The sequence below is a fragment of the Symphalangus syndactylus genome, chromosome 17 (genome assembly GCF_028878055.3).
Source record: "Symphalangus syndactylus isolate Jambi chromosome 17, NHGRI_mSymSyn1-v2.1_pri, whole genome shotgun sequence".
In the NCBI taxonomy this organism is placed as follows: domain Eukaryota; kingdom Metazoa; phylum Chordata; class Mammalia; order Primates; family Hylobatidae; genus Symphalangus; species Symphalangus syndactylus.
Window position 1 is genome coordinate 96,061,336 of NC_072439.2, and position 25,408 is coordinate 96,086,743.

Below are 25,408 nucleotides of genomic sequence, written 5' to 3' on the forward strand. Positions count from 1 at the left end.
ATGCACACACACCATACACCATACACACACCAGACACATATATGCCACACCAACCACACACCACATACACACACACCACACACCCCACATACACACACTACACACACACCAGACACGCACACACCATACACCACACACATCACACACTACACACACACCAAACACATATACACACCACATACATACCACACACATGCACTCGCACACCACACACACCACACACACCACACACACACATACACCCCCACACACATACACACACCACACACCACACATACACCACACACCACACGCAGCACACACACACCACACACACATCACACACACCACACACACATACATACACCACATACACTACACACACACACCACACATACCACACAACACACACATACACCCCCACACACATACACACACCACACACACACATACACCACATACACTACACACACACACCACACGCACACTCACACACCCCCACACATACTGCACACACACACACACACACACACTTCTTTACTCACAAGCTCTCTCCTGAACTCTTAGGATTGAATTTCTGTAAAATGCTCACGTGCCCCCAGTCTACCAACTAATGAGTTAATTCCGTGATCTCATCAGCCTTCTAATAGGATTTTCATCACATCTCTCTGGATAAAAACTATCTAAAGTCTCCAAACGGTCACTAAGCATTGCACTCTTTATCAGTACCCCAACTCCATCAAGTTAAGCTTCTGCGGCCACAGGGTGGCAGGAGGGAGGGGTCTTCCAGAGTCAAACCCCCTCACATACGGGGAACTGAACTCCAAAGAGGCAGTGACTTCCGAAGGTCACAGCGTCAGGGGGGCCCATCCGTCCATAGTACGGTGCGTCTGGGGAAGAAGTAACCAAATCCAGGCCTTCCCCGAGGGGACAGAGGGCACACCTGGGGAAGCCACGCCCCAGTCCAGGGCCACACAGAGGGGACCTGTGATGGACCCTGGTGGTGCTCCTGCAAGCCCCCCACCGGACCCCTTCCTGCACCCGGCCCTCCCCCAGCCCCGGGGGGCTTCCATGGCTAACCCAGGCACCTGTGACTTGCTTTGGGGCCCTGTCCTCGGGCCACTGCAGGGAAGTGGGGAGCAGATTTTAGCCATGGCTGACTGGGGAGGGGTCTAAAAGCCTAGCTCCCTTGGCTGACTTGGGGCAAACTCTGAGAAATAATTTATACTCCAGAACTTTCCTGCGGGATCTGGCTAGAGCTGGTTCTTCCCAGGAAACCGCACCAGCTTGGCTTCCCCCAGCCCACCCGGGCTGCGCACTCCCCGCTCCTTTACCAGTTCCTCCTGGGATCATCTCCCTTCAATAAATCACCTGCGTCTGGGCCCTTAACGACTGCCTCCGGGGAGCCTGACCTAAGACACCAGGAAACGTTTGTGGAACAAACAGAATGGCTCTGAGGATAACATCGGCCAGGGAGCAGAGCAAGTGGAACGGAGCATGGAGCACACGGTTAAAGGAAAAGGTCAGGGCAGAGGAGGAGCCTTGCCCGAAGGAGGGCTGGAGAAGACGCTGCACTTACACATCCACACACACAGCACACACCACACAACCCCACACACAATCACACATACCACACACACAACCACACACACAACCACACACAACACAACACACACAACCACACAACCACACACACAACACACACCACACACAACCACACACACCACAACCACACACACCTACACACACCACACACAACCACACACCACACGCAACCACACACACAATTCCACACACACAACCACACAACCACACACCACACACAACCACACACATCACACAACCACACACAACCACACACCACATACATCACACACAACCACACACACAACCATACACACCACACACAATCACACAACCACACACACCACACACAACCACACAACCACACACAGCACACACAACCACACACAACCATACACACCACACACAAACACACACACCACACACAACCACACACTACACACAACCACACACACCACAAACAACCACACACAACCACACACCACACAACCACACAGCCACACACACAACCACACAACCACACATCACACACACACCACACAGCCACACACACCACACAACCACACACCACACAGCCACACACACACACCACACACACCACACACACACCACATGCACCACACACACAACCACACGCACCACACACAGCTACGCACACCACATACACTACACACACCACACACACACAACCACACAACAGTGTGGCTGAAGCCAGCAGAAATGAAAAGTCCTCTGGTACCTCCCCTTCAAACAGCTCACACTCATGGGGGTCACTGTGGCACGGCGCCCTCACACGCGCATCCGCAGAGCGCACCTGTCCCAGCGTGGCCAAGACCGCCTCTTTCACCCGGGGCCCTCTGTGGACGTTAGTCTGGACTGAGTCACCCCTGGATAACTGAGGACTTGGCTGTCAAGTGATGAAACATTTAGCACGTACACTCCTTTTAGTGGAATTAGAGTGGAAGAGTGTAACTCAGCGTGTAAGAGTTGCCTGCTGCTGCTTTGAACAGAGGGTAGTTGCAGCAGATGCCTTCAGCCGCCGCTCTTTTCAGCAGCCACTGTACAGAGCGGTTCCACCCCGTCTCCCACCTCCCAGCCCAGCTCTCTGCTGTCTCTGCCCGGTGGCGTTCCCCGATGCCCCTTTGCCTGAGCGCCGAAGCTGGGGAGTGGAAGCTGGCGGTGGGAGTGGAATGCACGCCTCCTGTGCTTCAGGAAGGCAGCCCTGGAGACCTTCTGGATGCTTCCCAGGAAGGCCCCGCAGCAGCCACCACAGCCAGCACGTTTCTCTACTGGTTTTCCCCCTTCCCCATCCCATGGTCCTGCTCCCTGGGATCATCGCCCAATTAAACTGCATCCAAGTCCTTGCACCAAGCTCTGCTTTCACGGGAATGCAAACTGAGACAGTATTACACCTGATGTTACCTTTTCCAAGGTAGCTGGGGTCACCGTTATTTCCCTCAGCTCCTACCTGTTCTGGAGTAGCGTGCTGCCCTCGGAAGCTACCAGGTACCCTCCGGGAAATGGCCCAGCTGTTCTTTGGGAGTTCGTGTCCGATTTTGCCATTTTTCTATCACTTTCTTAGTTGTTAGCAAGTCTTCCTCCAGCAGGACCGCTACCTTCCTCCAACTGATCATTTTTGTCTTTAATCCGCTATCGCCTTGAAATCACGTGACCAAACTTGATGGCCGGTGCCTGTAGTGAAGGTGAACAGATTCTGAAAGGAGGAATGTTCCTTGGAACGGATGCATGAGCCTTCATTTCAGGCACTGGAAATTCATTTTGGCTGCTCAGGAGGTATTTTTATTTCCCTGGTTTAGAGCTCTATTGAGGAGAGGATAGAGGTTGCAGAGTCAAACGTCGTATTGAGTTTGTTCTTATATTTTAATTTAGCTATGGGATGTGTTTGCGGGTGAATGCAGTGGGTCTAATAAGACTTACCGCAAATGCCCTAGGGCCGTGGCTTGACATTTATTAGCATACGCCGATTTCCAACTTTTAGATCCAGTTTTTAAGACTCCAGGAGACTTCACAAGTGTGCCAGCTGCACAGATGTGAAAACAATATCACACACCGAAAAAATGGCGGCTTACGTATTTCAGAGCAAAACTAAAATCAGTCCAGGGGTTGAATACAAATCCCCCCCATTCGGCCCCCAAGTCTCACCCAGATGTCCCCTCTCCTCTCTGGAGAAGTTGCACGTCCCCTCTTGCGGGCAGGAGGGGGTACGAGTCCTTTTCGTCCTGAGAGGACTCCCTGGGATTCCTTGTGTAGGAAGAGTTCTGTGCTGGGGCTTCTCCCTCCCCTGCAACTTTCCTGATCTCTGGGGCTCAGGGGCAGCCTCTGGTGCCTGGCTGATGGGCACAGCTGGCGAAGGCCACAGAGCAGCCGAGTGCTGGGGACAGGTGCAAGAGCAAACTCCAGCAGGTGTGTTGACCGCAATGACAGGGTCACTGATGCTGTCTCCCAAGTGTTTTCTGTGCTGCTGACAACTGGAGTGGGCGAAAGCACGTGGGAATTTGTTGTTGGAAAGGTGACATGGGAAGGAGGGAGGGTGTGGCTGTGGGCACCTCCCCGGGACGTGCAGTGAATGGGCGTTTCTTTCTTGGAGGGGCTCAGCGTGCTTGGTGGCTGTGGGCTCCTTGTTGGCGAGAAACTCGAAGTCCAGGCAAAGGGAGGCTTACAGGCCTATGATGGGGTTACGTCCTGATCAACTCATTGTTAGTCCAAAATATAAGTCAAAAATGCATTTAATACCCCAGTAAATCTATCATAAAGTCAGAAAATGGTAAGTTGAAGTCTCAAGGCGGGGGGCATCTGTATTTCACTGGAACTGTGGCAAGAAGACCCCACAGACTGGCATTCTGGACATGGCTGCAGGTGAGAGGAGGGCTGCAGCTTGAGGGTCATGGTGGCCTGAAAGGACCTGGGGATGTGAAACGCTGTCATCGAGGGCTGGCACACACACAAGACGTTGATGGGGGTGTGGCTGCAGGCTGAGTATTGTTGGCTGCAGAGAGGCTGGGGGGTTGAGAGTGTGGTCATGGAGCTCAGTGGCTACAATGACACTCAATGCTCCTGAGGGTGGCCAAGCGTCAGCAGGGCTGGCTGAAAGCAAAGCAGGGCCCTTCAGTCACTTTCAGCTGTTGCACAGAGTGGCAGTGACATGCTGACAACTTCACCCACGTGGGAATCCTCTGAGGCCACCTGAGAAGGAATCTCGTGGATGAGAGCTTGGCTGCGGATGCAAAAGGCCTGAGACAAGCTTACCACCTTGGTGGCTCCAGGGAGAGATTCCGAAAAGTTTGCAAAAGAAGAAAATGCATCATCCTTTAAAGAGGCAATGTAACTGACCTCCACGCCAAAATACGTGAGTTTCCCAAATCCATGATTCTCCAAGGAAGAGCTGAAGTCTGGGTATGAAAACTACTCACCCTCTTGGTGGAGGGGTGCCTGGCAGAAGCTTGGGGCTGTTCCACCTGGGCCCTGCTCCCACAAGAGCAGGCTGGCAGAACAGGCCTGGGCATGGCCCAGCTGATTTGAACTGAGTTTCCCCGTGTGCCATTGACTGGCCCAAAGAAGACATACGAGGGAAGCTTGCCAGGGAGACTGATTTCCAAATTCATCATTTCCAATTCAAGGCATTTCTGGGAAGAGTTTCCATCGTCCTGAATGCTCAGTTCAACCAGGTACACTAGGTTGTCCAGAATCCTGAGGGGTAGTATCTAATTCTGGTCTCTTTCAGCCAAGCGTACCAAGGTCGGCTGGCACCCTTGTCCGTTGGGCAGGAAAGAAATGTCAGTATTGCTTAGAAAGTTTCACCAACTCTCAAAGTTATCAAACGGTCTCTTCTTTTGATTCACCTGTCATTCTGAAGACTGGATTTTCATTTCTGCAGCCGGCAAGGTGGTGTCTGAACACCTTGGTAGCCCATGTCATAAAGTGAGAGCTCCAGAGACCCCCGAGCACACCAGGCCTTCCAGATTAGTAGTACATCTGCTTCAAAGGGCTTAGCCAGAGCCTGCACAGGCCACTTTTTCAACCTTGCAGGAGTATCCGTGCTCCCCATCCAATCACAGGAATGTCCACGACCAGGAAATGGCTCTCTGAAGGCTGCCTCCATCGTCTCTGGAATTTCCATGACAGCCAGCGTGGCGAAGAAATCTTGCAAAGGCTGTTGCTGGCATAATCCATCCCACAGGACTGGAATCAAAGGACACAGGCAGGCCAGCCACAGAGTTCCAAGAAAAAAAAACAAAAAGATCCCCGGGTTCAGTGACGGATGAAAACTGCCAGGAAAAAGGCCTCCCAGCTACCGTGGGACCTCAGCCCCGGATCCCCAGCCCTGCAAGGAAGCACATCCTTCACGATGGCCCGCAATCACAGCTTCTATGGCACAGAGATGGTGGAAGTGAAGGCTCTGCCTTGTGTGAGCAACTACTTGTGAGAAGTGGCTCCTGGCGATGCTTAGACTGGGGACGGGAGGACTGCCTGAGCATGATGAAGACTGCTTCCACTTCCGAAGGGCTGTCTGGGGACAGGGTGTCCACTTGCCCAGGGCCAGCGGGAATGTTACAGGGAGGCCTGCCCAGGGAAGGCTGGGCTGCACAGAGAGGGAGTGAGTTCATCATCACTGAGCACAACCAGTGGGCAAGGAGAGTGCAGAGAAGGTTCTTGAGGGGCCAGGCTGGACAGCTACAGTCTGCACTGAGTGGCGGCCAAGGGGTTCCGCTGCCCCCAGAGTGCTGACGGTTTGGGCTCTGGCTGGGCCCCACCCTGGGGAGGTGCCCACCATCCTCCAGGGCAAGTGAGGGGGTGGGTGCCTGCCGGAGAGGCGGCACACCTCAGACGGCTGGAGCAGGAGGTGGGGCATCCACACGTCCACCCAGGCTTTCAGCCCCTAGTTACTCAGTGAAGATTTTGAGGCCTGGAGAGAGGGGGCGTGGCTTGTTCACAGGCACAGATTGCAAGTGAGGCAGAGCAGGTGCCACAAATCAGGCTTCCTAACTGTGATGGTCAATTTTAGGTGTCAACCTGAGTGAGCCACAGGGTACCCTGATGACACACTGTTCCCAGGTGTGTCTCTGAGGGCGTTTCCCGATGACATTGACATTTGGAATGGTGGACTCAGCACAGCAGATCCGCTCCCCAGCCAGGGCAGGCACTACCCAATCCACTGAGGGCCTGAGTGAACAAAAAGGCAGAGGAAGGAGGAACTGCCCCGCGTCTTCCTGCCTCCCTGCTGGAGTGGGGACATCTCATCTCCTGCCTTTGCACTGGGATTTATATCATCAGTTCCCCTGGTTCTCAGGACTTGGGACTTGGATGGAATTACACCACCGGCTTCCCTGGGTCTCCAGCTTGCAGAACCTGAGATCTCTCAGCCTCTGCAACTGCGTGAGCCAATTCCTATCTATCTATCATCTCTTGTTCGTTCTTTTTCTCTAGAGAACAGACTAATACACGAATCTGTCCTTTCCCTCCAAATGCAACTGGAATCTCTTCTCCCCTTTACAAAGCTTCTCTGCTAAAGGATCTCTCCCGCCATGGTGGGAAAGGGAGCCTCAGACCCATAGACTCCACCCCAGGAGGAAAACAGGGCCAGGAAACACCAGCAGGCCTCCTTTGATGAAGACCATGTGGTTTTGCTCCTTCTGTTACTTTGAACTCTGAACCCCACCCCCACAGACCTAATGATTTCATGGCAAATCATTTGTAACACCTGCTTTAGTCTCCTGAAAAAAACTTCACAGATAATATCATCAAACCTCGCAGATAATTTAAAAATAAACCTATCTGTAATATTAATTAGAAGTCAAAGGTAACTTATAATAAAAGAATTCGTTTCCATGTGGAATGTTTGGCCACTAACAGACTGGAAGTCACTTTCACTCACAATGAGTAAAGGATGAATTTTTGTCCGCGTTTGACATTTTGCAATCAGCGCTAAGCATTGCCTCGGGATAAAGATTCCCAAAGTGCCGAACAACTCTTGATAAAATCCCAAAGAAAACAAAGCACAGTCTTCCCAGGATGCACGTTGCCAGGTGCGGTCCTGAACCGCGCGTCCACGTGGCTGCAGGTCGCAGCAGGAGGCTCCCCGCTGAGATCCTCGCGGATGGGGTTCGCACCACATCGGCATCTGGAGGTCTCGGGGACCCTTGGAAGTCGTGGAGGGCGCGGGCCGAGTCACTGTGCAAGACCGCGGGAGTGCGGGGACAATCTGGAGCGCCCCCAACGCTTCGCAGCCCCACTGGGTGGCGGGTGGACTCGCCTCCGCCCGGCCGCTCCTCGGTGCATGGGCCCCAAGCGGACCTGGCGCTTTTTCAGGCGTGCAGGAGACAGAAGTCGTGACGGCTCCGCACGCACGCCCGCATGCACGCTGGCAAGTATCCCCCGGGTCACCGTGTCAATGTGCCCGTGTCCCTTCTGGGGGACCTGGTTCTGACTTTTCCCGGAATAAATTACCGCGCCGCGCCCGCGGGCGGAGCTGGGCGAACCCCTCCCTCGCCCTCCACGTCGGCCCGGGGCGCGTTCTTCCGTGTGACCACAAGAGAGCGCTCCGAGACCAGGCTCGGGACCTTTGCAGGCGCAGACTCAAAATGCTTGCAGATGCGCGCGTGGTGGAAGCAGGCTGAGAGGGCCAGAAAGCATCCGTCCTTGGACTGGCATCGCGCTAGACTGTCTAATCTTTGAGGGCACCGTCCGGTTTTCCAATATCTACTGTTAGCACTGAACAATTGTGTCAATTGCATTTCCAATCGTCCCAAACAATGCAATTTTGATATATAAACAGCAGTTTTAACGTCCTTCCAGAAACAGATCAACGGGAACAGGTAAAACAATTGGCCGGTGCTTGCCTACCCCGTCCGCACCCACACCCACAGTTCTCTCTAGAATAATACTAACAAAAATAATAATGCAAGATAACAATTTTGGAGAACGTACCATATGTCATTGTTGTGGGTACTTTATATGGATGCACTGATTTTATCCTCACCAATAGCACTATGAGGTGGGTGCTATGTGATAAAAGTATGGTGAGGACACTGAGCCACAGACAGCTTAGTAACTTGCCCAGGGCTGTGTGGCTGACAAGTAGCAGGACATCACTAAAGAAGGTACAACATTCAAAGCTTCCTGGAAGGGAGTCCTGCCTGCTGGAAGGAGGAGCTTTGGAATGACTTAGCCATCCTTTACTGTAAGAAAGCGAGGCAGGCCAGACGCGGTGGCTCACGCCTGTAATCCAAGCACTTTGGGAGGCCGAGGCGGATGGATCACGTGATCAAGAGATCAAGACCATCCTGGCCAACATGTTGAAATCCCGTCTCTACTAAAAATACAAAAATTAGCCGGGCATGGTGGCACGTGCCTGTAGTCCCAGCTACTTGGGAGGCTGAGGCAGGAGAATCGCTTGAACTCAGGAGGCAGAGGTTGCAGTGAGCCAAGATTGTGCCACTGCCCTCCAGCCTGGCGACAGAGGGAGACTCCATCTTAAAAAAAAAAAAAAAAAAAAAAAAAGCAAGGCAGAGCACACCCCCAGCTGCCGTTTCTTCAAAAATGCAAGATTTATGAGAGCACCAATGCTGATAAAATTAAAAATATCGGCCGGGCCCAGTGGCTCATGCCTGTAATCCCAGCACTTTGGGAGGCCGAGGCGGACAGATTGCCTGAGGCCAGGAGTTCGTGACCAGCCTGGCCAACATAGCGAAAACCCATCTCTACTAAAAATACAAAAAAAAAAAAAAATTAGCCGAGCGTGGTGGTGTGTGCCTGTAATCCCAGCTACTCAGGAGGCTGAGGCAGGGGAATTGCTTGAACCAGGGAGGTAGAGGTTGCAGTGAGCCAAGATCGTGCCACTGCACTCCAGCCTGGGTGACAGAGTGAGACTCCATCTCAAAAAATAATAATAATAAAATAAAATAAAAACATCAACAGGAAAGAAAAAAATCCGTGAAATATTTTTATATGTGATGTTTGTCACTTGTTTCATTCATGAATTCATCCAGAGCAGACACCAGGTGGGTCTGAAGAGGCCAGCATTGCCCAGTGCAAATTACACTGAACCTAGCCCTGGACAGCGCCCGAGACAAAATTCTGCCCTATATTTTCAACCCTGGCCATGCGTTAGAATCGCTGGGGGAGATTTAAACAAAACGATATCCGGGTTACCCCAGTGTTAGGGAGACAGGAGCCTAGAAGAGACAGAGTAGGACCATCTGAAAGTCAACTCCGTCCTAAAGCTAGCAAGGCACATTCCTTGCCAATCACGACCCATGGCCCTAAGATGCTTACAGCTGAGGAAGCAGCTTGGGAATGGCCTGCAGGAACGAACTCCCATAACAACAGAGAGTCCAGGTGTCCCAGTGCCCACGAGGACTAAGCTCTGATTTTTTATCTTGCCCAAATTCCTACCTAAGGGTTCTAGGGAGTCGTGCCTTACAAATCATAAATTCTCATCAGATGGGTTTTATTTGACCCTGTATATTGTGACTTACTTTTTAATCTGACTATGGCATAACAATACGAGACAAGGAAAAAATATTTAACCCCCAAATATATTTCCTTGCCCTACCTTAAAATTGCCCTGCAGAGTCTCTTGTGGGGAAAATCCACATCCTATAAAGAAGGCCCTTTCCCCTTTGTTTTCCTTCCTTTCTTTCTAGTGCAGGAGATGGTCAACTAAGAGCCAGGCACCCCTTTTAAGTTGATAAGAAACATTTTACAACCTGCTCTCCCTCTCTCTCTCTGAAGTCTGCTGAGAGCTTCCTCTGCACAATAAAACTTGGCCTCCACAATCCTTTATCTTAACCTGAACATCCCTTTCCATTGATCCCAGGTCTTCAGCTAAGCTCAACCAATTGTCAACCAGAAAATGTTTAAATTTACCTACAGCCTGGAAGCCCCCTCCTTCCGCCCCCGCTGCTTCGAGTTGTCCTGCCTTTCTGAACCAAACCAATGTATTTCTTAAATGTATTTGATTGATGCCTCATGCCTCCCTAAAATGTGTAAAACCAAGCTGCACCCCGACCACCTTGGGCACATGTTCCCAGGCCCTCCTGAGGGCTGTATCACAGGCCATGGTCACTCATATTTGGCTCAGAATAAATCTCTTCAAATATTTTACAGAGTTTGACTCTTCGTCAACACCCACAGCAATATATGCTTTCGGGGAAATTATGGTTATGCTTTGATGTGCTTACATATGCTGAATGTCAAGGATCGTTTCCCTTAAATCAATAAAATAATAAATGTTGTCATATGCTATCAGCCCATCCACATGTAGTCACAGCTGAGTTCAGTCTTTCATAGACAAGGCCCCTATATAAGAAAAACTTAAAACAAAGGCAATGCATTCCTCTGCTTGCCTGCTGAGGGTGCCCTGCCTTGTAAGGGAGTAGCTTTCAATCAAATTCTTTTCACTGCACTCAGCGACTCGCCTTGAACTCCTTCCTGCGTGAGATCCAAGAACCCTCTTTTGGGGTCTGGACTGAGACCCTTTTCTGGTCACACCACCACTACCCGGCTAATTGAATCAGGATCTCAGAAAATGGGGCCCAGGCACCGGCGTTTTGGTTTTTGTCATTACTGGTTTTTAAAAGCCTCCGCAAGGGACTGAAGGGTTCAGCCAGCATTGAGAGCCAATCTCCTTCTTACACAGAGGAGGAAACTGCGGCCCAGAGAGGAGCTGTGGTTTGCCAAAGGCTGAAGAATGTGAAGAAAAGTTAGGTGTGGGTGCCGGGTGCGGTGGCTCACGCCTGTAATCCTAGCACTTTGAGAGGCTGAGGCAGGCGGATCACGAGGTCAGGAGTTTCAGACCAGCCTGGCCAACGTGGTGAAACCCCATTTCTATTAAAAATACAAAAAAAAAAGAAAATTAGCTGGGTGTGGTGGCACGTGCCTGTAATCCCGGCTACTCAGGAGGCTGAGGCAGGAGAACTGCTTGTCCCGGGACCTGGGAGGCGGAGGTTGTGGTGAGCTGAGATCCCACCATTGCACTCCAGCCTGGGCAACAAGAGCGAAATTCTGTCTCAAAAAAAAAAAAAAGAAAGAAAGAAAAAGAAAAGAGGTGTGGGAGACACGTGTGCTGAGTTCTAGTCCAGAACCCATGCAAAACATTACTGCTGGGCCAGACCAGACACATCACCAGGAGACGGGGCACGAGGTGCCCGGGGAGCAGGGCACACTGAGAGCTGCCTCTTCACTGATCTCTGCTCGGCCTGAGCTGGCTGTTGGCCATGCTCTTCCCCCAACATCATTTGGCAGAGAGAAATTCTGATGTTGGAATTTAATGCAGGGTTATGTTTTGAGGGGGAAATTTAATGGAGAGAAATGTCCGCTGGATTTTCCTACCCCTTCATCCCTGCCAGCGGACAGGACGTGTCTGTGGCTCATTCAGGCGACGGGGATTTCCGAAGCTCCTGCTACGTGCTAGACGTGGGGTCGTTTTCTCAGAGAGTGGCAACACTTCCAGGCGGGAGCCAGTCTTGGGAGGGTCTGGGCAAAGGTTATTCTTAAGCCAAATGAATTTGGGAGTCCGCTGCTTTCGTCAATCTGTGAATTGCCTTTCATTACCTTAGAATTTAATGGATTTGAGCCTCAGGAAGCCTGTTTCTTTTTTCTTGTTTCTTTTTTTGTTTTAAGTAGCCCCACAAGCCAAGCTCAGTGGTGTATGCCTATAGTCCCAGCTACTCAGGAGGCTGGGGTGGGAGGATCACTAGAGGCCAAGAGTTCAAGGCTAGCCTGGCCAACATAGTGAGACCCCTGTCTCTAAAAAATAAATAAGAAATAAAATAAAATGCCCCACAGGAAATGAGAGACATTGTGTTCCCTAGTCTAATGCGGGCATGTCACACCTTCCTTCCGCCATACCTGCCCCTGCCCTTGGTTCCTGGCCTCACTGTCTTCCAGCCACCCAGGAGAGAAACCTGAGACTCAACCCAGCCTCCCCCCCTCACATCTCCCAACCCTACCCGCTTGACTCCCCCACCAAACCCTTCCTTAGACTTAGACCTGCTGGCTTGTTCTCAGGGGGCTATGCCAGTGGCACCTGGAGGTTCCCCGATGCCCTCACCCTGACCCACACTTGGCATAATCTCTTTGTAATTTTTGCAGGCCTCTCAATGTAAAGTGACACCTATGGTGTTTTCATTTGCATTTCTGTAATTCACACTTAGGTCTTCCAGTTTCTCTGTGTATGCGCTGTTCAGTTGCTAAAACTTTTTTTTTTTGAGATGGAGTCTTGCTGTGTCACCCGGCTAGAACGCTGTGGTGTGATCTCGGCTCACTGCAACCTCCGCCTCCTGGGTTCAAGCGATTCTCCTGCCTCAGCCTCTCGAGTAGCTGGGACTACAGGCATGCGCCACCACGCCCAGCTAATTTTTATATTGTAGTAGAGACAGGGTTTCACCATGTTGGCCAGGATGGTCTTGATCTCTTGTCCTTGTGATCCGCCTGCCTCGGCCTCCCAAAGTGCTGGCATTACAAGCGTGAGCCACCGTGCCCGGCCTGCTGAAACTTTTGATTCTCTTCCCTTGGCATCCCTTGCCCTCTAGGCTCTCATCTCAAACCAGGCAACAGCTCTCACTGGCCCTGCCTCTTGCTCTCTTCAGACTCCGCTAGGCCAGCTGCCTAAAGCGCTGGCAGGAGGGTGTCCCTCTTCCGCACGACCTTCAATAACTGCCTGGGGCCTCCTTCATCAACATGCACATTCCTCACTCTGCCCCAGGGCCCTGCAGAATCAGCTCATCTGGGCTTCCAGCCTTATCTCTTCCTCCTCGTCGCCCCTCCACAGCCCTGACCCCTCGTCCGTGCCCTTCCCCATTCCTTACCTCAGGCTCTTCTTGCACAAGTTTCCTGCTCTACTTGGAGGCCTCCTTAAGGCCCAAGATCCAACGCAGACTTTCTCGAGGCCGGTGCTTCCTGCCGCTTCACCTCCACTGAACTCCCCAGCACTGGCCTGCGCTGACCTCTTTCTGCCTTCTGTTTTCAGCCCATGTGGCTGATTTGTCCCGGTGGCCGGGAGCTCCTGGGGGCCTGCTGTACATCTGGTTCCCTCCTCCCTCCCTGCCCGAGCCTTTCTCCCAGGCCAGTCCACAATACAGCTGGAAACCAGGTAGAAGGCTGTGCAGTGGCTCAGCCGGGGGCTACAAAGCGTCTGGGAGCAGGAGGGGAGGAGCAGCTAGAGGGAGGCTCAGAGGCTGGAAGCCTGAGCATTCGCGGACTCCTTGGCCCTGAGGACTGAAGGGAGGGGGAAGAGTGAGTGAAGAACACGCCCAGCTCCTGGGCTGGTCAATGCGCTGATGAGAATCAGGGGGAGTAGGGGACAGAGCCTGGTTAGACGTGTCTGTGGTCAACAGGAGGACATGGGGCCCTGAGCAGGGCGTATCAGCCTGGGGCTGAAAAGAGCTGGGCCCAAGAGGAGAGCTGGGCTCATTACCAAAGAGGAGGCATCCACACAGGGGTGCATGGGAGGCTGCCCAGGGCATGGGAGGACAGCGAACCCTGAGACGAAGCTGCAAGAGGCGGCCCAGGAGGCTTGCGGGGGTGGCCGAGCTGGGTAAGAGGCTGGGCATGGTGGCTCACGCCTGTAATCCCAGCACTTTGAGAGGCTGAGGTGTGTGGATCACCTGAGGTCAGGAGTTTGAGACCAGCCTGGCCGACACAGTGATGAAACCTCGTCTCTACTAAAAATACAAAAATTAGCCGGGCGTGATGGTGGGCGCCTGTAGTCCCAGCTACTCGGGAGGCTGAGGCAGAAGAATCACTTGAACCTGGAAGGTGGAGGCTGCAGTGGGCCGAGATCACACCACTGCACTCCAGCCTGTGCAACAAGAGCGAAACTCCATCTCAAAAAAATAAATAAACGAGAGAGAACAACTCTAGAGAGTGAGAAGCTTGCACTCAGCTGCCGTGAGAATGAAGCTGCACTCAGCTGGCCCAGGCTGCCCCTACACCTCAAACCTTTTCCTTCTCCTTAGCAGCAGCCATCACGTGTGCTGAGCAGGCAAAGCCACCCTCCCCTCTGGGGGCTTTATGTCGCAAAGTCGAGCGTCTGGGGTTTCCCTTCCCGAGGCTTCGTTTTATCTGAGTTTCTCCTGGGCGCAGCGTGGAGGTGGGTGCTGGCCACAGGGCCTCCCACACACCAGTCAGAACCCTGCCCCTATGCTTTCCGGTCACCTCTGCTTCTGTCCCATCCTTTTTTCCTCTATACCAATTTTAAATGCAATTCCAGGGAAATAAATTGAAACAGACATTGGGCTTTTGAGCCAGCTGTCAGAAGGCAGTGGCCTCCACTTTGTATCACTGGGATGCAGTGAATAGACCTCAGGGTGTAGGTGAGAGCGGTTGGGTGTTACATAATGGGGAGGCATCAGGCCTGAGGATATTTTATTCTCCAGGCTGTGGTGCAGCTTTTGAGGGTGCTTTGCAAAGCCTAAGGATGGCCTTGTTAGGCCGCACACTCCGGGAGAAGCGATGAAGGAAGAGGAGGAGGAGGTGACCCTGGTTAGTGGAGCAGACCAGACTCCACCCCCTCACCTTGGGGATGTAACTCTGTCCCTTGCATGTGAAAAGCCAAGGCTTCAGAGACTCAGCTCCCCTCCGCCCCTACCTGTCGCCTGGTCAGGCCCCAGAGGCCCCCTTCACCAGCTCCTGTATGCACTGCTACTAGGGCCCTGCTGCCCGAGCCTCGATAGACACGGTGAGCCGCAGAGAACCGCAGCGCGACCTCAGGTCCCACTCCTGACTAGCATTATACTGCAGTCCCAGGGAGCCCTGCCGAGGAGAGAGCTGGACGTTCAGCCAGCGACACTGGGCCTCGTCACAGGCGAGCACCACGGTGCCCTCGGGGTTGCTGTAGGTGCACTGGCTCTGGGCTGCCCTTTCCTGCACAGCCAGATCCCAGCTGCCCCCTGCCTTGCTGTCATCCAGCCATGTGACCTGGAAGCCCAGGCGGTCCCGGGTGACGGGACACACCAGCTGCTTCTCATTCAAGGCGGGCACCACCTGGCCTTTGAGGTAGGCAGGGCCGGCACAGTAGGTCTGGATGTTCAGGAGCCGATCGGTGTACTGCTGCAGCCAGTTGAAGAGGTAGGCCAGGTGGCAGTCACACTGCCAGGGGTTACCGTGGAGGGCCAGGTTGAACAGGTTGTAGTTGGTGTCGAAGATGCCCTCCGGAAGTGTGGTCAGCTGGTTCTTGGAGAGGCTGAGCAGCTCCAGCTTGGACAGGTTCTGGAAGAGGGCTGGGTGCAGCACCGTCAGGTTGTTGCTGCCCAGGTAGAGTTTGACCAGCTCCTCCAGGTCTCTGAAGATGCCAGCTGGGAGGTGGCTAATGGCATTGTATGAGAGCATGAGGGAACGCAGGTTGGACAGGTGGGCAAAGGCACCCTCAGCGACAGTCTCCAGCTGGTTATGGGTCAGAGACAGGCCGACCAGGCGTGGGTTATGGGCAAAGAGGCCGGCAGGCAGGACCCGAAGCATGTTCCACTGCAAGCTCAGAAAGGTCACATTACCCAGGGAGGCGAAGATGGAGAGCGGCAGGTGCGTGATGGCGTTGCGCTGCAGCCACAGCCTCTCCAGGCAGAAGAGCTGGGAGAACACCTGAGGGGGCAGCTCCGAGAGCTTGTTGCTGTCCAGGAAGAGCTCCTGCAGGCTGCCCAGTTTGCTGAACACACCCTGGGGGAGGCCAGAGAGTGCGTTGTTGCTCAGCTTCAGGGTCTGCAGGCTGGTGAGTGGGTGGAACAGCTCCTCCGGGAGCTGAGCCAGGAGGTTCTGGGCCAGGTTGAGTGTCTTCAGATGGGTCAGAGGCTGGAAGAGCCTCCTGGGCAGGGCCTGGAGCCGGTTCCCCTGCAGGTGGAGGGACTCCAGGGCAGCCAGGTGCTGGAAGAGACCCTCGGGCAGAGCCTCCAGCATGTTGAAGTTGAGGGTGAGCTTGGCCAGCGAGGTCAGGTTGGAGAAGATGTTGGCGCTGAGGTTCAAGAAGCTGCTGCCTGTGACCTCCAGGTCCTCCAGCCTGGGCAGCCCCCCGAAGGCATCTGGCCTAAACTGGCAGAGCTGCGTGTTGAGGAAGACCACCTTGGTCAAGTTGGGGTTGCTGCCAAAGGCTCTGGTTTCCAATGTGGTGAACGAGGTCTCCACAAAGATGATGTTTTTGGCGTATGGCGGGATGTCCGGCGGGATGGCGGCCAGCTCCTCATCCGAGCAGAACACCTCCTGGACGAAGCAATCGCAACCCACGGGGCAGGGCTGGGCAGGCCTGGCCAGGAGCAGGAGGGAGGTCCAGAGCAGCCAGGCTCCAGGGAGCATCTTCTGGATTCGAGGAGGGAGAGAGAACAGGAAGAGAAACTTGATCATCACACAGCATGGCACAGTGACCAGAGCACTGGACAGCAAGCTCGAACAAGCGGCAGGACCAAGACCCAGGGCTTTGGGGCTTTCTGTGTTCTTCTCAGACTGGGGAAAGAAGTGGAAAGGGACAAAAAGGCACGGAAGAGAGGCATAAAAGGAGACCATGGGCATTGTGGAATTTTTTAGGATAATATGTAGGATATGGACAGATGATTCCTGAGTTAGAAGCTCCTACACCATAACTCTTCCTGAGTTTCCAAATCTCAGCACACGTCACAGCCAAATGATGCAGAGATCCTGGCACCTGCTCTTTGCACAGTGCAGCCACAGAGATGAGATGGCTCCTCAAAACTGCTGCTGAAATGCCCTCCTCCTTTGACTGGGCGCGGTGGCTCACACTTGTAATCCCAGCACTTTGGGAGGCCAAGGCGGGCCGATCACGAGGTCAGGAGATCGAGACCATCCTGGCTAACATGGTGAAACCCCATCTCTAGTAAAAATACATAAAATTAGCTGGGCGCTGTGGCGGGCGCCTGTAGTCCCAGCTACTCGGGAGGCTGAGTCAGGAGAATGGCGTGAACCTGGGAGGCGGAGCTTGCAGTGAGCCAAGATAGCACCACTGCACTCCAGCCTGGGTGACAGAGCAAGACTCTGTCTCAAAAAAAAAAGAAATGCCCTCCTCCTGCCCACCTCCGCCCACTCCTCCACAGCGGGGCCCGAGGAGCTTTCCAACATCATGTGGACAGAAGGACCCCAGACCTGGGGATTCTACAGGACAGTAGATTTCTTTAAAATTCTCCAAAATTCTTTAGATTTTCTTTACTGTTTTTTAAAAGAATTAAAAAACAGTAGATTTTCTAGCATCTACTCACAGGTCACAAATTGGTGATGCACCTTACAAATATGTTTTATTTATTCCTCAGTGACATTTTTCATATATGAATCAGTAGCCAACATGTAAAAACTGGAAAACATCACAGTAATGGTCTAGGTTTCAGAGTGATCTGGGGACAGTGGGTCCGCATTTCCACATAGCAAGACCAGCTGGGGCTTCGTGGCCCCTGCCCTGTTAGAGGGTGTGTGCCCTCCAGGCCGCCACTGTTCCCATGCACAGCACTTATTCACATGGCTTGCAGTGGTCCTAATTCCATGAGTTCAAATCTTAGGTCCATCGCTTTCTAGCTACGTGACCTTGGGCTTATTGCTTAATCCATCTGTGCTTCAGTTTCCTTATCTGTACAATGGAGATTATAATAGTCCCTACCACGTGACGGTAATGGTTAGGGATTAAGTGAGTGTATATAGGTAACAGTTTTACATCAGGATCTGGCATAGAGTGAGTAATTAATCAACCACATTAACTATTGTTAAAGGTTGCAAGCTACCTCATTACAGAAAAGGTTATTTGAACACCAAAAAAAAAATAAAATAAAAACAAAATGCTCTTTAGACGGAATACACTTGAATTTACCAAAAATTTAAAAAAGAAAGAAGCCCTTTCACAACATAATCCTAATTTTTCTTGATTAACTTCTTCTCAGTAAAAGGGGTCCGCGAATCGGGTTCTGCAGTTGCAGAATCTGGGTCCCTAGCGCTCTTCGCTGGCTGTCTCTCTGCTGCCCTCTGCTGGTGCCTCCTCCACCTGGAGATTCCACTTCTGGCTGAAGGTCTCCCATTAAACTCATGGGCTTAGGACTCAGTGCTTGTTAGGGGAGCCCCCTTGACTCTCCGGCTCAGTCACTCAGTGACTCTCAGTCCTTCCAGGAATGTTCTGCCTCATCATTAGAGCAGGGACAACTTCCCCCTGAGAAAATGCACACCTTGCTTTAGGCAGCTCTAAGGCATGCATAGCTAAGTGAGCTTGGGGAGGTGGTAAGAAACATCTCTACCAGTAATAACAGCTGGCCGGGGATTCGAATCTGAGTCCTGCGGCCGGGCGCGGTGCCTCACGCCTGTAATCCCAGCACTTTGAAAGGCCGAGGCGGGTGGATCATGAGGTCAGGAGTTCAAGATCAGCCTGGCCAAGATGGTGAAACCCTGTCTCTACTAAAAACTACAAAAATTAGCCAGGTGCGGTGGTGCACATCTGTAATCCCAGCTACTCGGGAGGCTGAGGCAGGAGAATCGCTTGAACCCGGGCAGCAGAGGTTGCAGTAAGCCGAGATCGTGCCACTGCACTCCAGCCTGGGCGACAGAGTGAGACTCCATCTCAAAAATAAATAAATAAATAAATAAATAAAAATAAAATAAATAGAATCTGACTCCTGCAATCACCTCTTCCAGGAAAAGGAAAATGTCCTTGCCACTTAGGACATGTGACGGGAAGGAACCGGCCTCAGGCAAGCATGTGCCTCCCGGCTCTGTGTCCCTAGACCCCAGCTACAGAGTTAGCATGAGACTAGAAACAGAAAGCAGTGAGCCTGGCTGAAGAGGCGTAGGGTAGCCACTGTCCCCCAACACACACCATAGACACACACACAGCTGCCACTAGCACCTGGCCTGCCCCTGAGGCACCTACACAAAACCCCTAGGGGTCCTGAAAGAAGCCGCCCCTGACCCTAGGAAGGAGGACCTGGAGGTACATATCTCCACCTCAACACTCAGCATAGGCGCCGAAATGATGGGTTCTCATGGCAGTCTTTTCTGTGTACTTGTCTCTCTACGCCCAGAGCAGCAGTGACTTCCTTTGGGCTCAGGCAGGTTTTGTTGAATGGAGCTCTCCAAGGCTGGGAAGAGCAGTTTGGGAGGCAGAGCCGCCTCCCCTGGGATGGGCAAACCCAGTACGAATGACCCCCAGCCAGGCTGCCAGAGCTGCCTCGATTCCTCCCGAGAGTAAGAGGGGAGCAATTTTGTTTAATTTTATTATTTTTTGAGACAGAACTTCACTCTGTTATCCAGGCTGGAGTGCAGTGGCACGATCATAGCTCACTGCAGCTTCAATCTCCCAGGTGTAAGTGATCCTCCTGCCTCAGCCTCCAGAGTGGCTGGGACTATAGGCATACACCACTGTGCCCGGAGAATTCTTACTTTTACCATGCCATAATATGATCATTGCGCCAGTCCCCCTTCCTTGCTAGCCCCGTTGGTCATTGTTTCTCAAAGGCTATTTCCAGAAAGTACTGCCCTGGAATGATGGGCCAGACAACGCTGGGGCCTGCGGGTCCCGAGACCATCTGGCCTCCTCACAGGGAGAGTGAGGCAAGGCCCCAGGGTCTTCACAGCAGGGCTTGGTTTGTGGAGCCCAGATCTCCTGGTTTTGTTCATCACTCCTGCCAGGAAAACTGGGCCAAAGCCGGAGTTGCACCATGGAATGCTAGAGCCCGCTGGGGTGAGGATACCTCTCTGCCTAGTGAGCTGAGCTGCTCCCTGGCTTCCCTGGGTCTGTGCCTCTAACTTTTAATCCGTTGTCATTTGGAAATAATGTGCTTTACATATTTCCAACAAAGGAAGGAGCTCCAGGATTCAAGCCTTGAATCAAAGCCATGGCACTGGTGGCACAGAAAGTCAAGTGCAGGCAGATCAGCTAAGGCTCGGGAGACGCGGGCAGAGGGAGAGCCATCTCCCTGATGTGGGGGTTTGGCTGAGGGGTCAGTTCCCACGTGCCAGCTCCCAAAGCTCCCGCACATACATCTTGATCCTCAGCACAAACCTAGAAGTGCCCAGGACAGGGAGACTGGGGCTCCCGGAGCTACAGTGACTGGCCCAAGGGAACGCAACACAGAAGCGAGGGGCCAGGGCCAGTCCTAACAGCCCGGGCTCTGCAGGGAAGATGGACCCGGGGAGGCAGCCCACGGAGGTCGGGGTCCTGGGTACCCAGAGCGTGGTTTAAAATGGGGGCACAGCCTCCAGACGGACATGTGCCCTTGGCACCCCTTGTGGGTGGTATCACTGGGGGAGGAGGGCCAGAACAGGGCCCTCTAAAGTTCAGGGCAAGACCCCTCTTGCCTGGGTCTACTGGGGCTGGGAGCAGGGAGGCGGGGATGGTTCTCACAGTGAGGGCGCAGAACACTGACAGTTTCCAGCCTGAGCCCCATCCTCACATCACTCTGGAGTGGCCAGGAGTCAGACAGCCTGGGTTCCAATCCTAACCCCTCCAGCTTCGCTCGGTGGCTTTGACTGCATTGCTTAACCTCTCGGTGTTTTGCTTTCCTCCTCTTCAAAACAATGGGCACAATACCACCTTCCTGGTGAGGATGTGGTGAGGACGGAATGAGAAAACGCATGGGAAGCTCGAAGCTCAGGCACATGGCAAGTGCGTGGCAACGTTAGTGACCCTGATCTTCCAAGCAGGGCAGCCCCAGCTCTGTGCTGAAGCAGTCATGGGTTAGCTAGGGAGAAACCCATGCGATCATCCAACCACCCCACTGTGAGCCAGTGAGACGCCTCTCCACAGCACTCCTTCTAGCTCTTTCCTCCAGCCAAGGGAAAGAGCTAGAAGGTTTAAGGAAGCACAGATTCTGAGGGCTCTGGCCGGGAGGCTCTGGCCTTGGCCCCTTCCCCAGCCTGGCCTCAAGAAAGCGGGTCACTGGGGAGCTCTGGAGACGGAAGCGCCCCTCCCTGGGAACTGGGGAGGCTTGCCCCCAGGGCCACAGCGGGGCGGCAGCCAGAGGCTTTCTGCTCCTCATCTGGGAATAAGACCAGCAAATGCCCACAAAAATGTTCCATGCTTTCGGCAAGCCAAGGAAGTCTGGCTTTTTACATGGGTTTTTTTTTGGTTTTTTTTTTTTTTGAGGGATAGGGAGGGTTTGGCTGGGTGCAAATTAGCTCCTTCCTCTCCTCAGATTGCTTTTGGGAGGGTCCGCTTCTGTGCATGCCTCAAGCCAGTCTGTCATCCACCACAGAGCTAAGCCTCACTTCTTCCAGAGGGTGATGGGACCTAGAATGGGGCCTAGAACCCTGGCCCCAGACACCCAGGGACTCCCACCCGACGCTGGCTCCGCGGATGTCTGCCTCACCAACAGGCCTGGCTTTGGCCATTTGGGCTCCAGCTCAGCTGGAAGCACAAAGAGGGGCTTCTGAGACTCGTCCAGAGTCCCTGGCTGCTCCCCAAACCTGGCCCCCTCTCTTCTCAATCCAGCAACGTCAGTCCAGTGGCTGAGACGGTCAGGTTTGCGCTGGGTCCCAGCCTCTGCTCCTGCCCTGGCCAGCCCACCCCATCCGCTGCCCAGTTGTGTCCCAGGGAGTGAAGCCATCTGTCAGAGTCCCAGCCTCTGCGTCTGTAAACCAAGAACGGCCACGATAACAATAATCATCGCAGTACCTCAATTGCAGCATCGTTAGGGCCACTGCGGCTCTCAAATGAGATAACAGGCATTGGGCCACAGCAACAAAATAGAAACAACCTAAATGTCCAACATGAGGGATTGGTTACATGAATCACGCTACACGGATATAATGGAAACCCTCTCCGCTGTGTTTAAAATTATATTACAGGCTGGGTTCAGTGGCTCATGCGTGTCATCCCAGCACTTTGGGCGGCGGAGACAGGAGGATTGCTTGAGGCCAGGAGTTTGAAATCAGCCTGGGCAACATGGTAACATCTCATCTCTTCCAAAAATTATAAAAATTAGCCAAGCATAGTGGCGCATGCTTGTAGTCTCAACCACTCGAGAGGCTGAGGTGGGAGGATGGCTTGAGCCTGGGAGGTCGAGGCTGCAGTGAGTGGGTGATTGCTCTACTGCACTCCAGCGTGAGAGACAGGGGGAGACCTTGTCTCAAAAGAATTTTAAACAAAAAGAAAATTTATTATAGATGTGTATTTATGGACAAGATGTTTGCAATATCTTAAGTGAAATATATGAAGTCTCAGAATGCTGCTTTTCCATTTTTAAGGTGTATTTGTGCACAGAAAACATAATAGAAGCTTACGCACAAAATATTTATGGTGGGGTCTGGCACTGTGGCTCACACCTGTAATCCCAGCACTTTGGGAGGCTGAGGCAGGAGCATCACCTGAGATCAGGAGTTCAAGACCAGCCTAGTCAACATCATGAAACCCCATCTCTACCAAAAATACAAAAATTAGCTGGGCGTGGTGGTAGGCACCTGAAATCCCAGCTACTCTGGAGGCTGAGGCAGGAGAATCGCTAGAACCTGGGAGGCGGAGGTTGCAGTGAACTGAGATCACGCTATTGCACTCCAGCCTGGGCAACAAGAGCGAAACTCCATCTCAAAAGAAAAAAATTTGTGGTCATTACCTCTGAAAAATCGAACTGTGGATGACTTTAATTTTTTCCTTCTGCTTAAAAATATATGTTCCACATTTTTAAGTAAGAAACATATCACTTTTGCAGTAAGGTTGAAACCTATTTTATTCTAAATATTGAGATAAACATGTAAAATGCACAGCACAGTTCCACACACATAGTAGGGGCTTACTTGACTCTTTCCTTCCTAGCAGTGACGTTGCAAAGGCCCAAGGGAGCTTGTCTATCCGCTGTGTTAGCTTCTGGAAGAGAAGACAGCTGACAGGTTGAACTAAGAGGCCGTTGTGAACTGGGCACTATGCGACCCTCCCAATTTATACCCACCCTCCCAGGCCAGTGCAAGTCACAAAGTCACACTTCCCATGAAGCCTTCCTTGACTACCACCCCCCCTTTTTTTTTGGAGATGGAGTTTCACTCTTGTCGCCCAGGCTGGAGTGCAGTGACGCCATCTCCGCTCACTGCAACCTCCGCCTCCCGGGTTCAAGCCATTCTCCTGTCTCAGCCTCCTGAGTAGTTGGGATTACAGGCTCCTGCCACCACATCTGGCTAATTTTTGTATTTTTAGTAGAGACGAGGTTTCACTATGTTGGCCAGGCTGGTCTCGAGCTCCTGACCTCAGGTGATCTGCCCGCCTCGGCCTCCCAAAGTGCTGGGATTACAGGCGTGAGTCACCACGCCCATCCCTTTCTTGGGTTCTCGGATCCCTCTTGCACTGTGTTGAATGTCTGGGCTCTTCCGCTCTGTTTTCTAGTCAGTTGCACCCACCCGACTGAGCCCGTGGTACGTCAGTCTTGCTGTGGTGTCTCTGCAAGCAGCTCTGCACCCCAGGACCTGGCTCAGGGCTGGGCACTGAGAAGGCAGTCAGGCCCTGTGTGCTGAATTGAAGGGAATGTGTCTGTGGCTTTCAGTGACTTCGCATCTCAGGCCTTACTCTCATCCTGCTTAGTAGCAGGGGAAAGCACTTTAGCTCCGCCAGTGCCCCCAGCTGGGACCGGATTCTGACGCCATCACCTACTAGCCGTGTGGGCTTCGGCAAATCACTCCAACTCTCTAAGCCTCAGGTTTTCCAGACTTAATTATCACCTCTGCCCTCAGAGTTCAAATTAGCACTCCACTGGATGACAAATAGGCTAAATAAGATAGTAAATATAAAGCCCTTAACACAGTGCCTGGCACATACTGAATGTTCAATAAAAGGTGGCTCCCTGCAGGTTTATTTCGCCACAAACTTTATTATATGAGCCAGCACGCTTCTGGGAAGGAAGCAAGGAGCTAGTCATCCTTGGGCCTGAGCTGGGTGCCGTGGCGTGCGCTTGTAATCCCAGCTACTCAGCAGGCTGAGTGCAAGCATCGCTTGAAGCCAGGAGTTCAAGACCAGCCTGAGTAACATAACAAGATCCCATCTCAAAAAACAACAATAATTATGTTAATAAATAATTAATAATATTTAGTATTAATATAGTATTAATAAGTAATTAGTAATACTATTTATTATTATTATGCCAAGATGACAAGTATAAACTAGGCAGAACCAGGCCAACCTGGACATCTGGTCACCCTGCTTATCTTCTACTCACTACAAGCCTCGTAGGCCGGGACCAGCAGATCTTTATCTCCCAACCCCCCGCTCCACCTTCCTCCTGCCTCTTCCCGGCAGCGCCCTAGCTGAGCACCTCGGGGACTTCTCCTCCCGGGGCAGGGGCCCCCCGGAACTGCAGCCTGCCTAAAGCTGCGGAATGCTCTGAAACGGGGGAGATAGCAAGTTCCCGTTCCTGCCCCCACGTCCCTGCAGACCCAGGAGCCCTTCAGCCACCCCAGGAGCTTACCGTGAGGGCCGCGCGGGTGGCGCCGGGCTGCCCTGTCTTCCTCGGGAGCAGAGAGGAGTCTGGGGTGGCCTGTGGTCAGCTCAATCCAGCCCCAGCGCTGATCAAAGTTCCAGGCAGTGGTTCCTCCCCTCACGTGGCCCCAGCGTCCCAGAATGTCACCAGGGTCACAGGACGGGAGAAGGCCTTGGCAAGGCCTCTGAAGATTACAAAATGACCCTGAACTCCTCCCACGTACAGGGCCCTGCCGGGGCCAAAATCCCACCGAGGTTGCAGGGTTGGCACCTTCAGGACGCCGAGGACACTCAGCAAGCTCTAGAGATTCCCGCAGGTGGCTGGGTTGGTGAGGACCGGTATGGGGTCCACGCTCACACCCATCCCTGTAAGCAGAGGCAGAGGGACTCGGAGCCTGCCTTCAGCCTCAGGCCCCTGCTGGGCTCTGAGCGCCCGCAGGCATTTCAAGAGGGCTG

The 25,408-nt window shown here is 52.9% G+C and overlaps 2 protein-coding genes across 2 annotated transcripts in view; both read right to left on the bottom strand.

Annotated features, from left to right (window-relative positions):
* Positions 1-25,408, bottom strand: part of GP5 (glycoprotein V platelet) — a 229,586-nt gene that overhangs the window by 160,184 nt on the left and 43,994 nt on the right. The window lies entirely within an intron of this gene.
* On the bottom strand, positions 14,669-25,028 carry CPN2 (carboxypeptidase N subunit 2). Its single transcript, XM_063622330.1, has 2 exons — positions 24,942-25,028; positions 14,669-16,869 (listed from the first exon to the last, which is right to left on the bottom strand). Exon 2 carries the CDS (start codon positions 16,864-16,866, stop codon positions 15,229-15,231), a length of 1,638 nt encoding a protein of 545 aa, XP_063478400.1. The 5' UTR covers positions 16,867-16,869; positions 24,942-25,028; the 3' UTR covers positions 14,669-15,228.

Excerpts from the sequence above, each read along its gene's own strand:
- CPN2 (XM_063622330.1), bottom strand. The coding sequence starts at position 16,866 with ATGCTCCCTGGAGCCTGGCTGCTCTGGACCTCCCTCCTGCTCCTGGCC.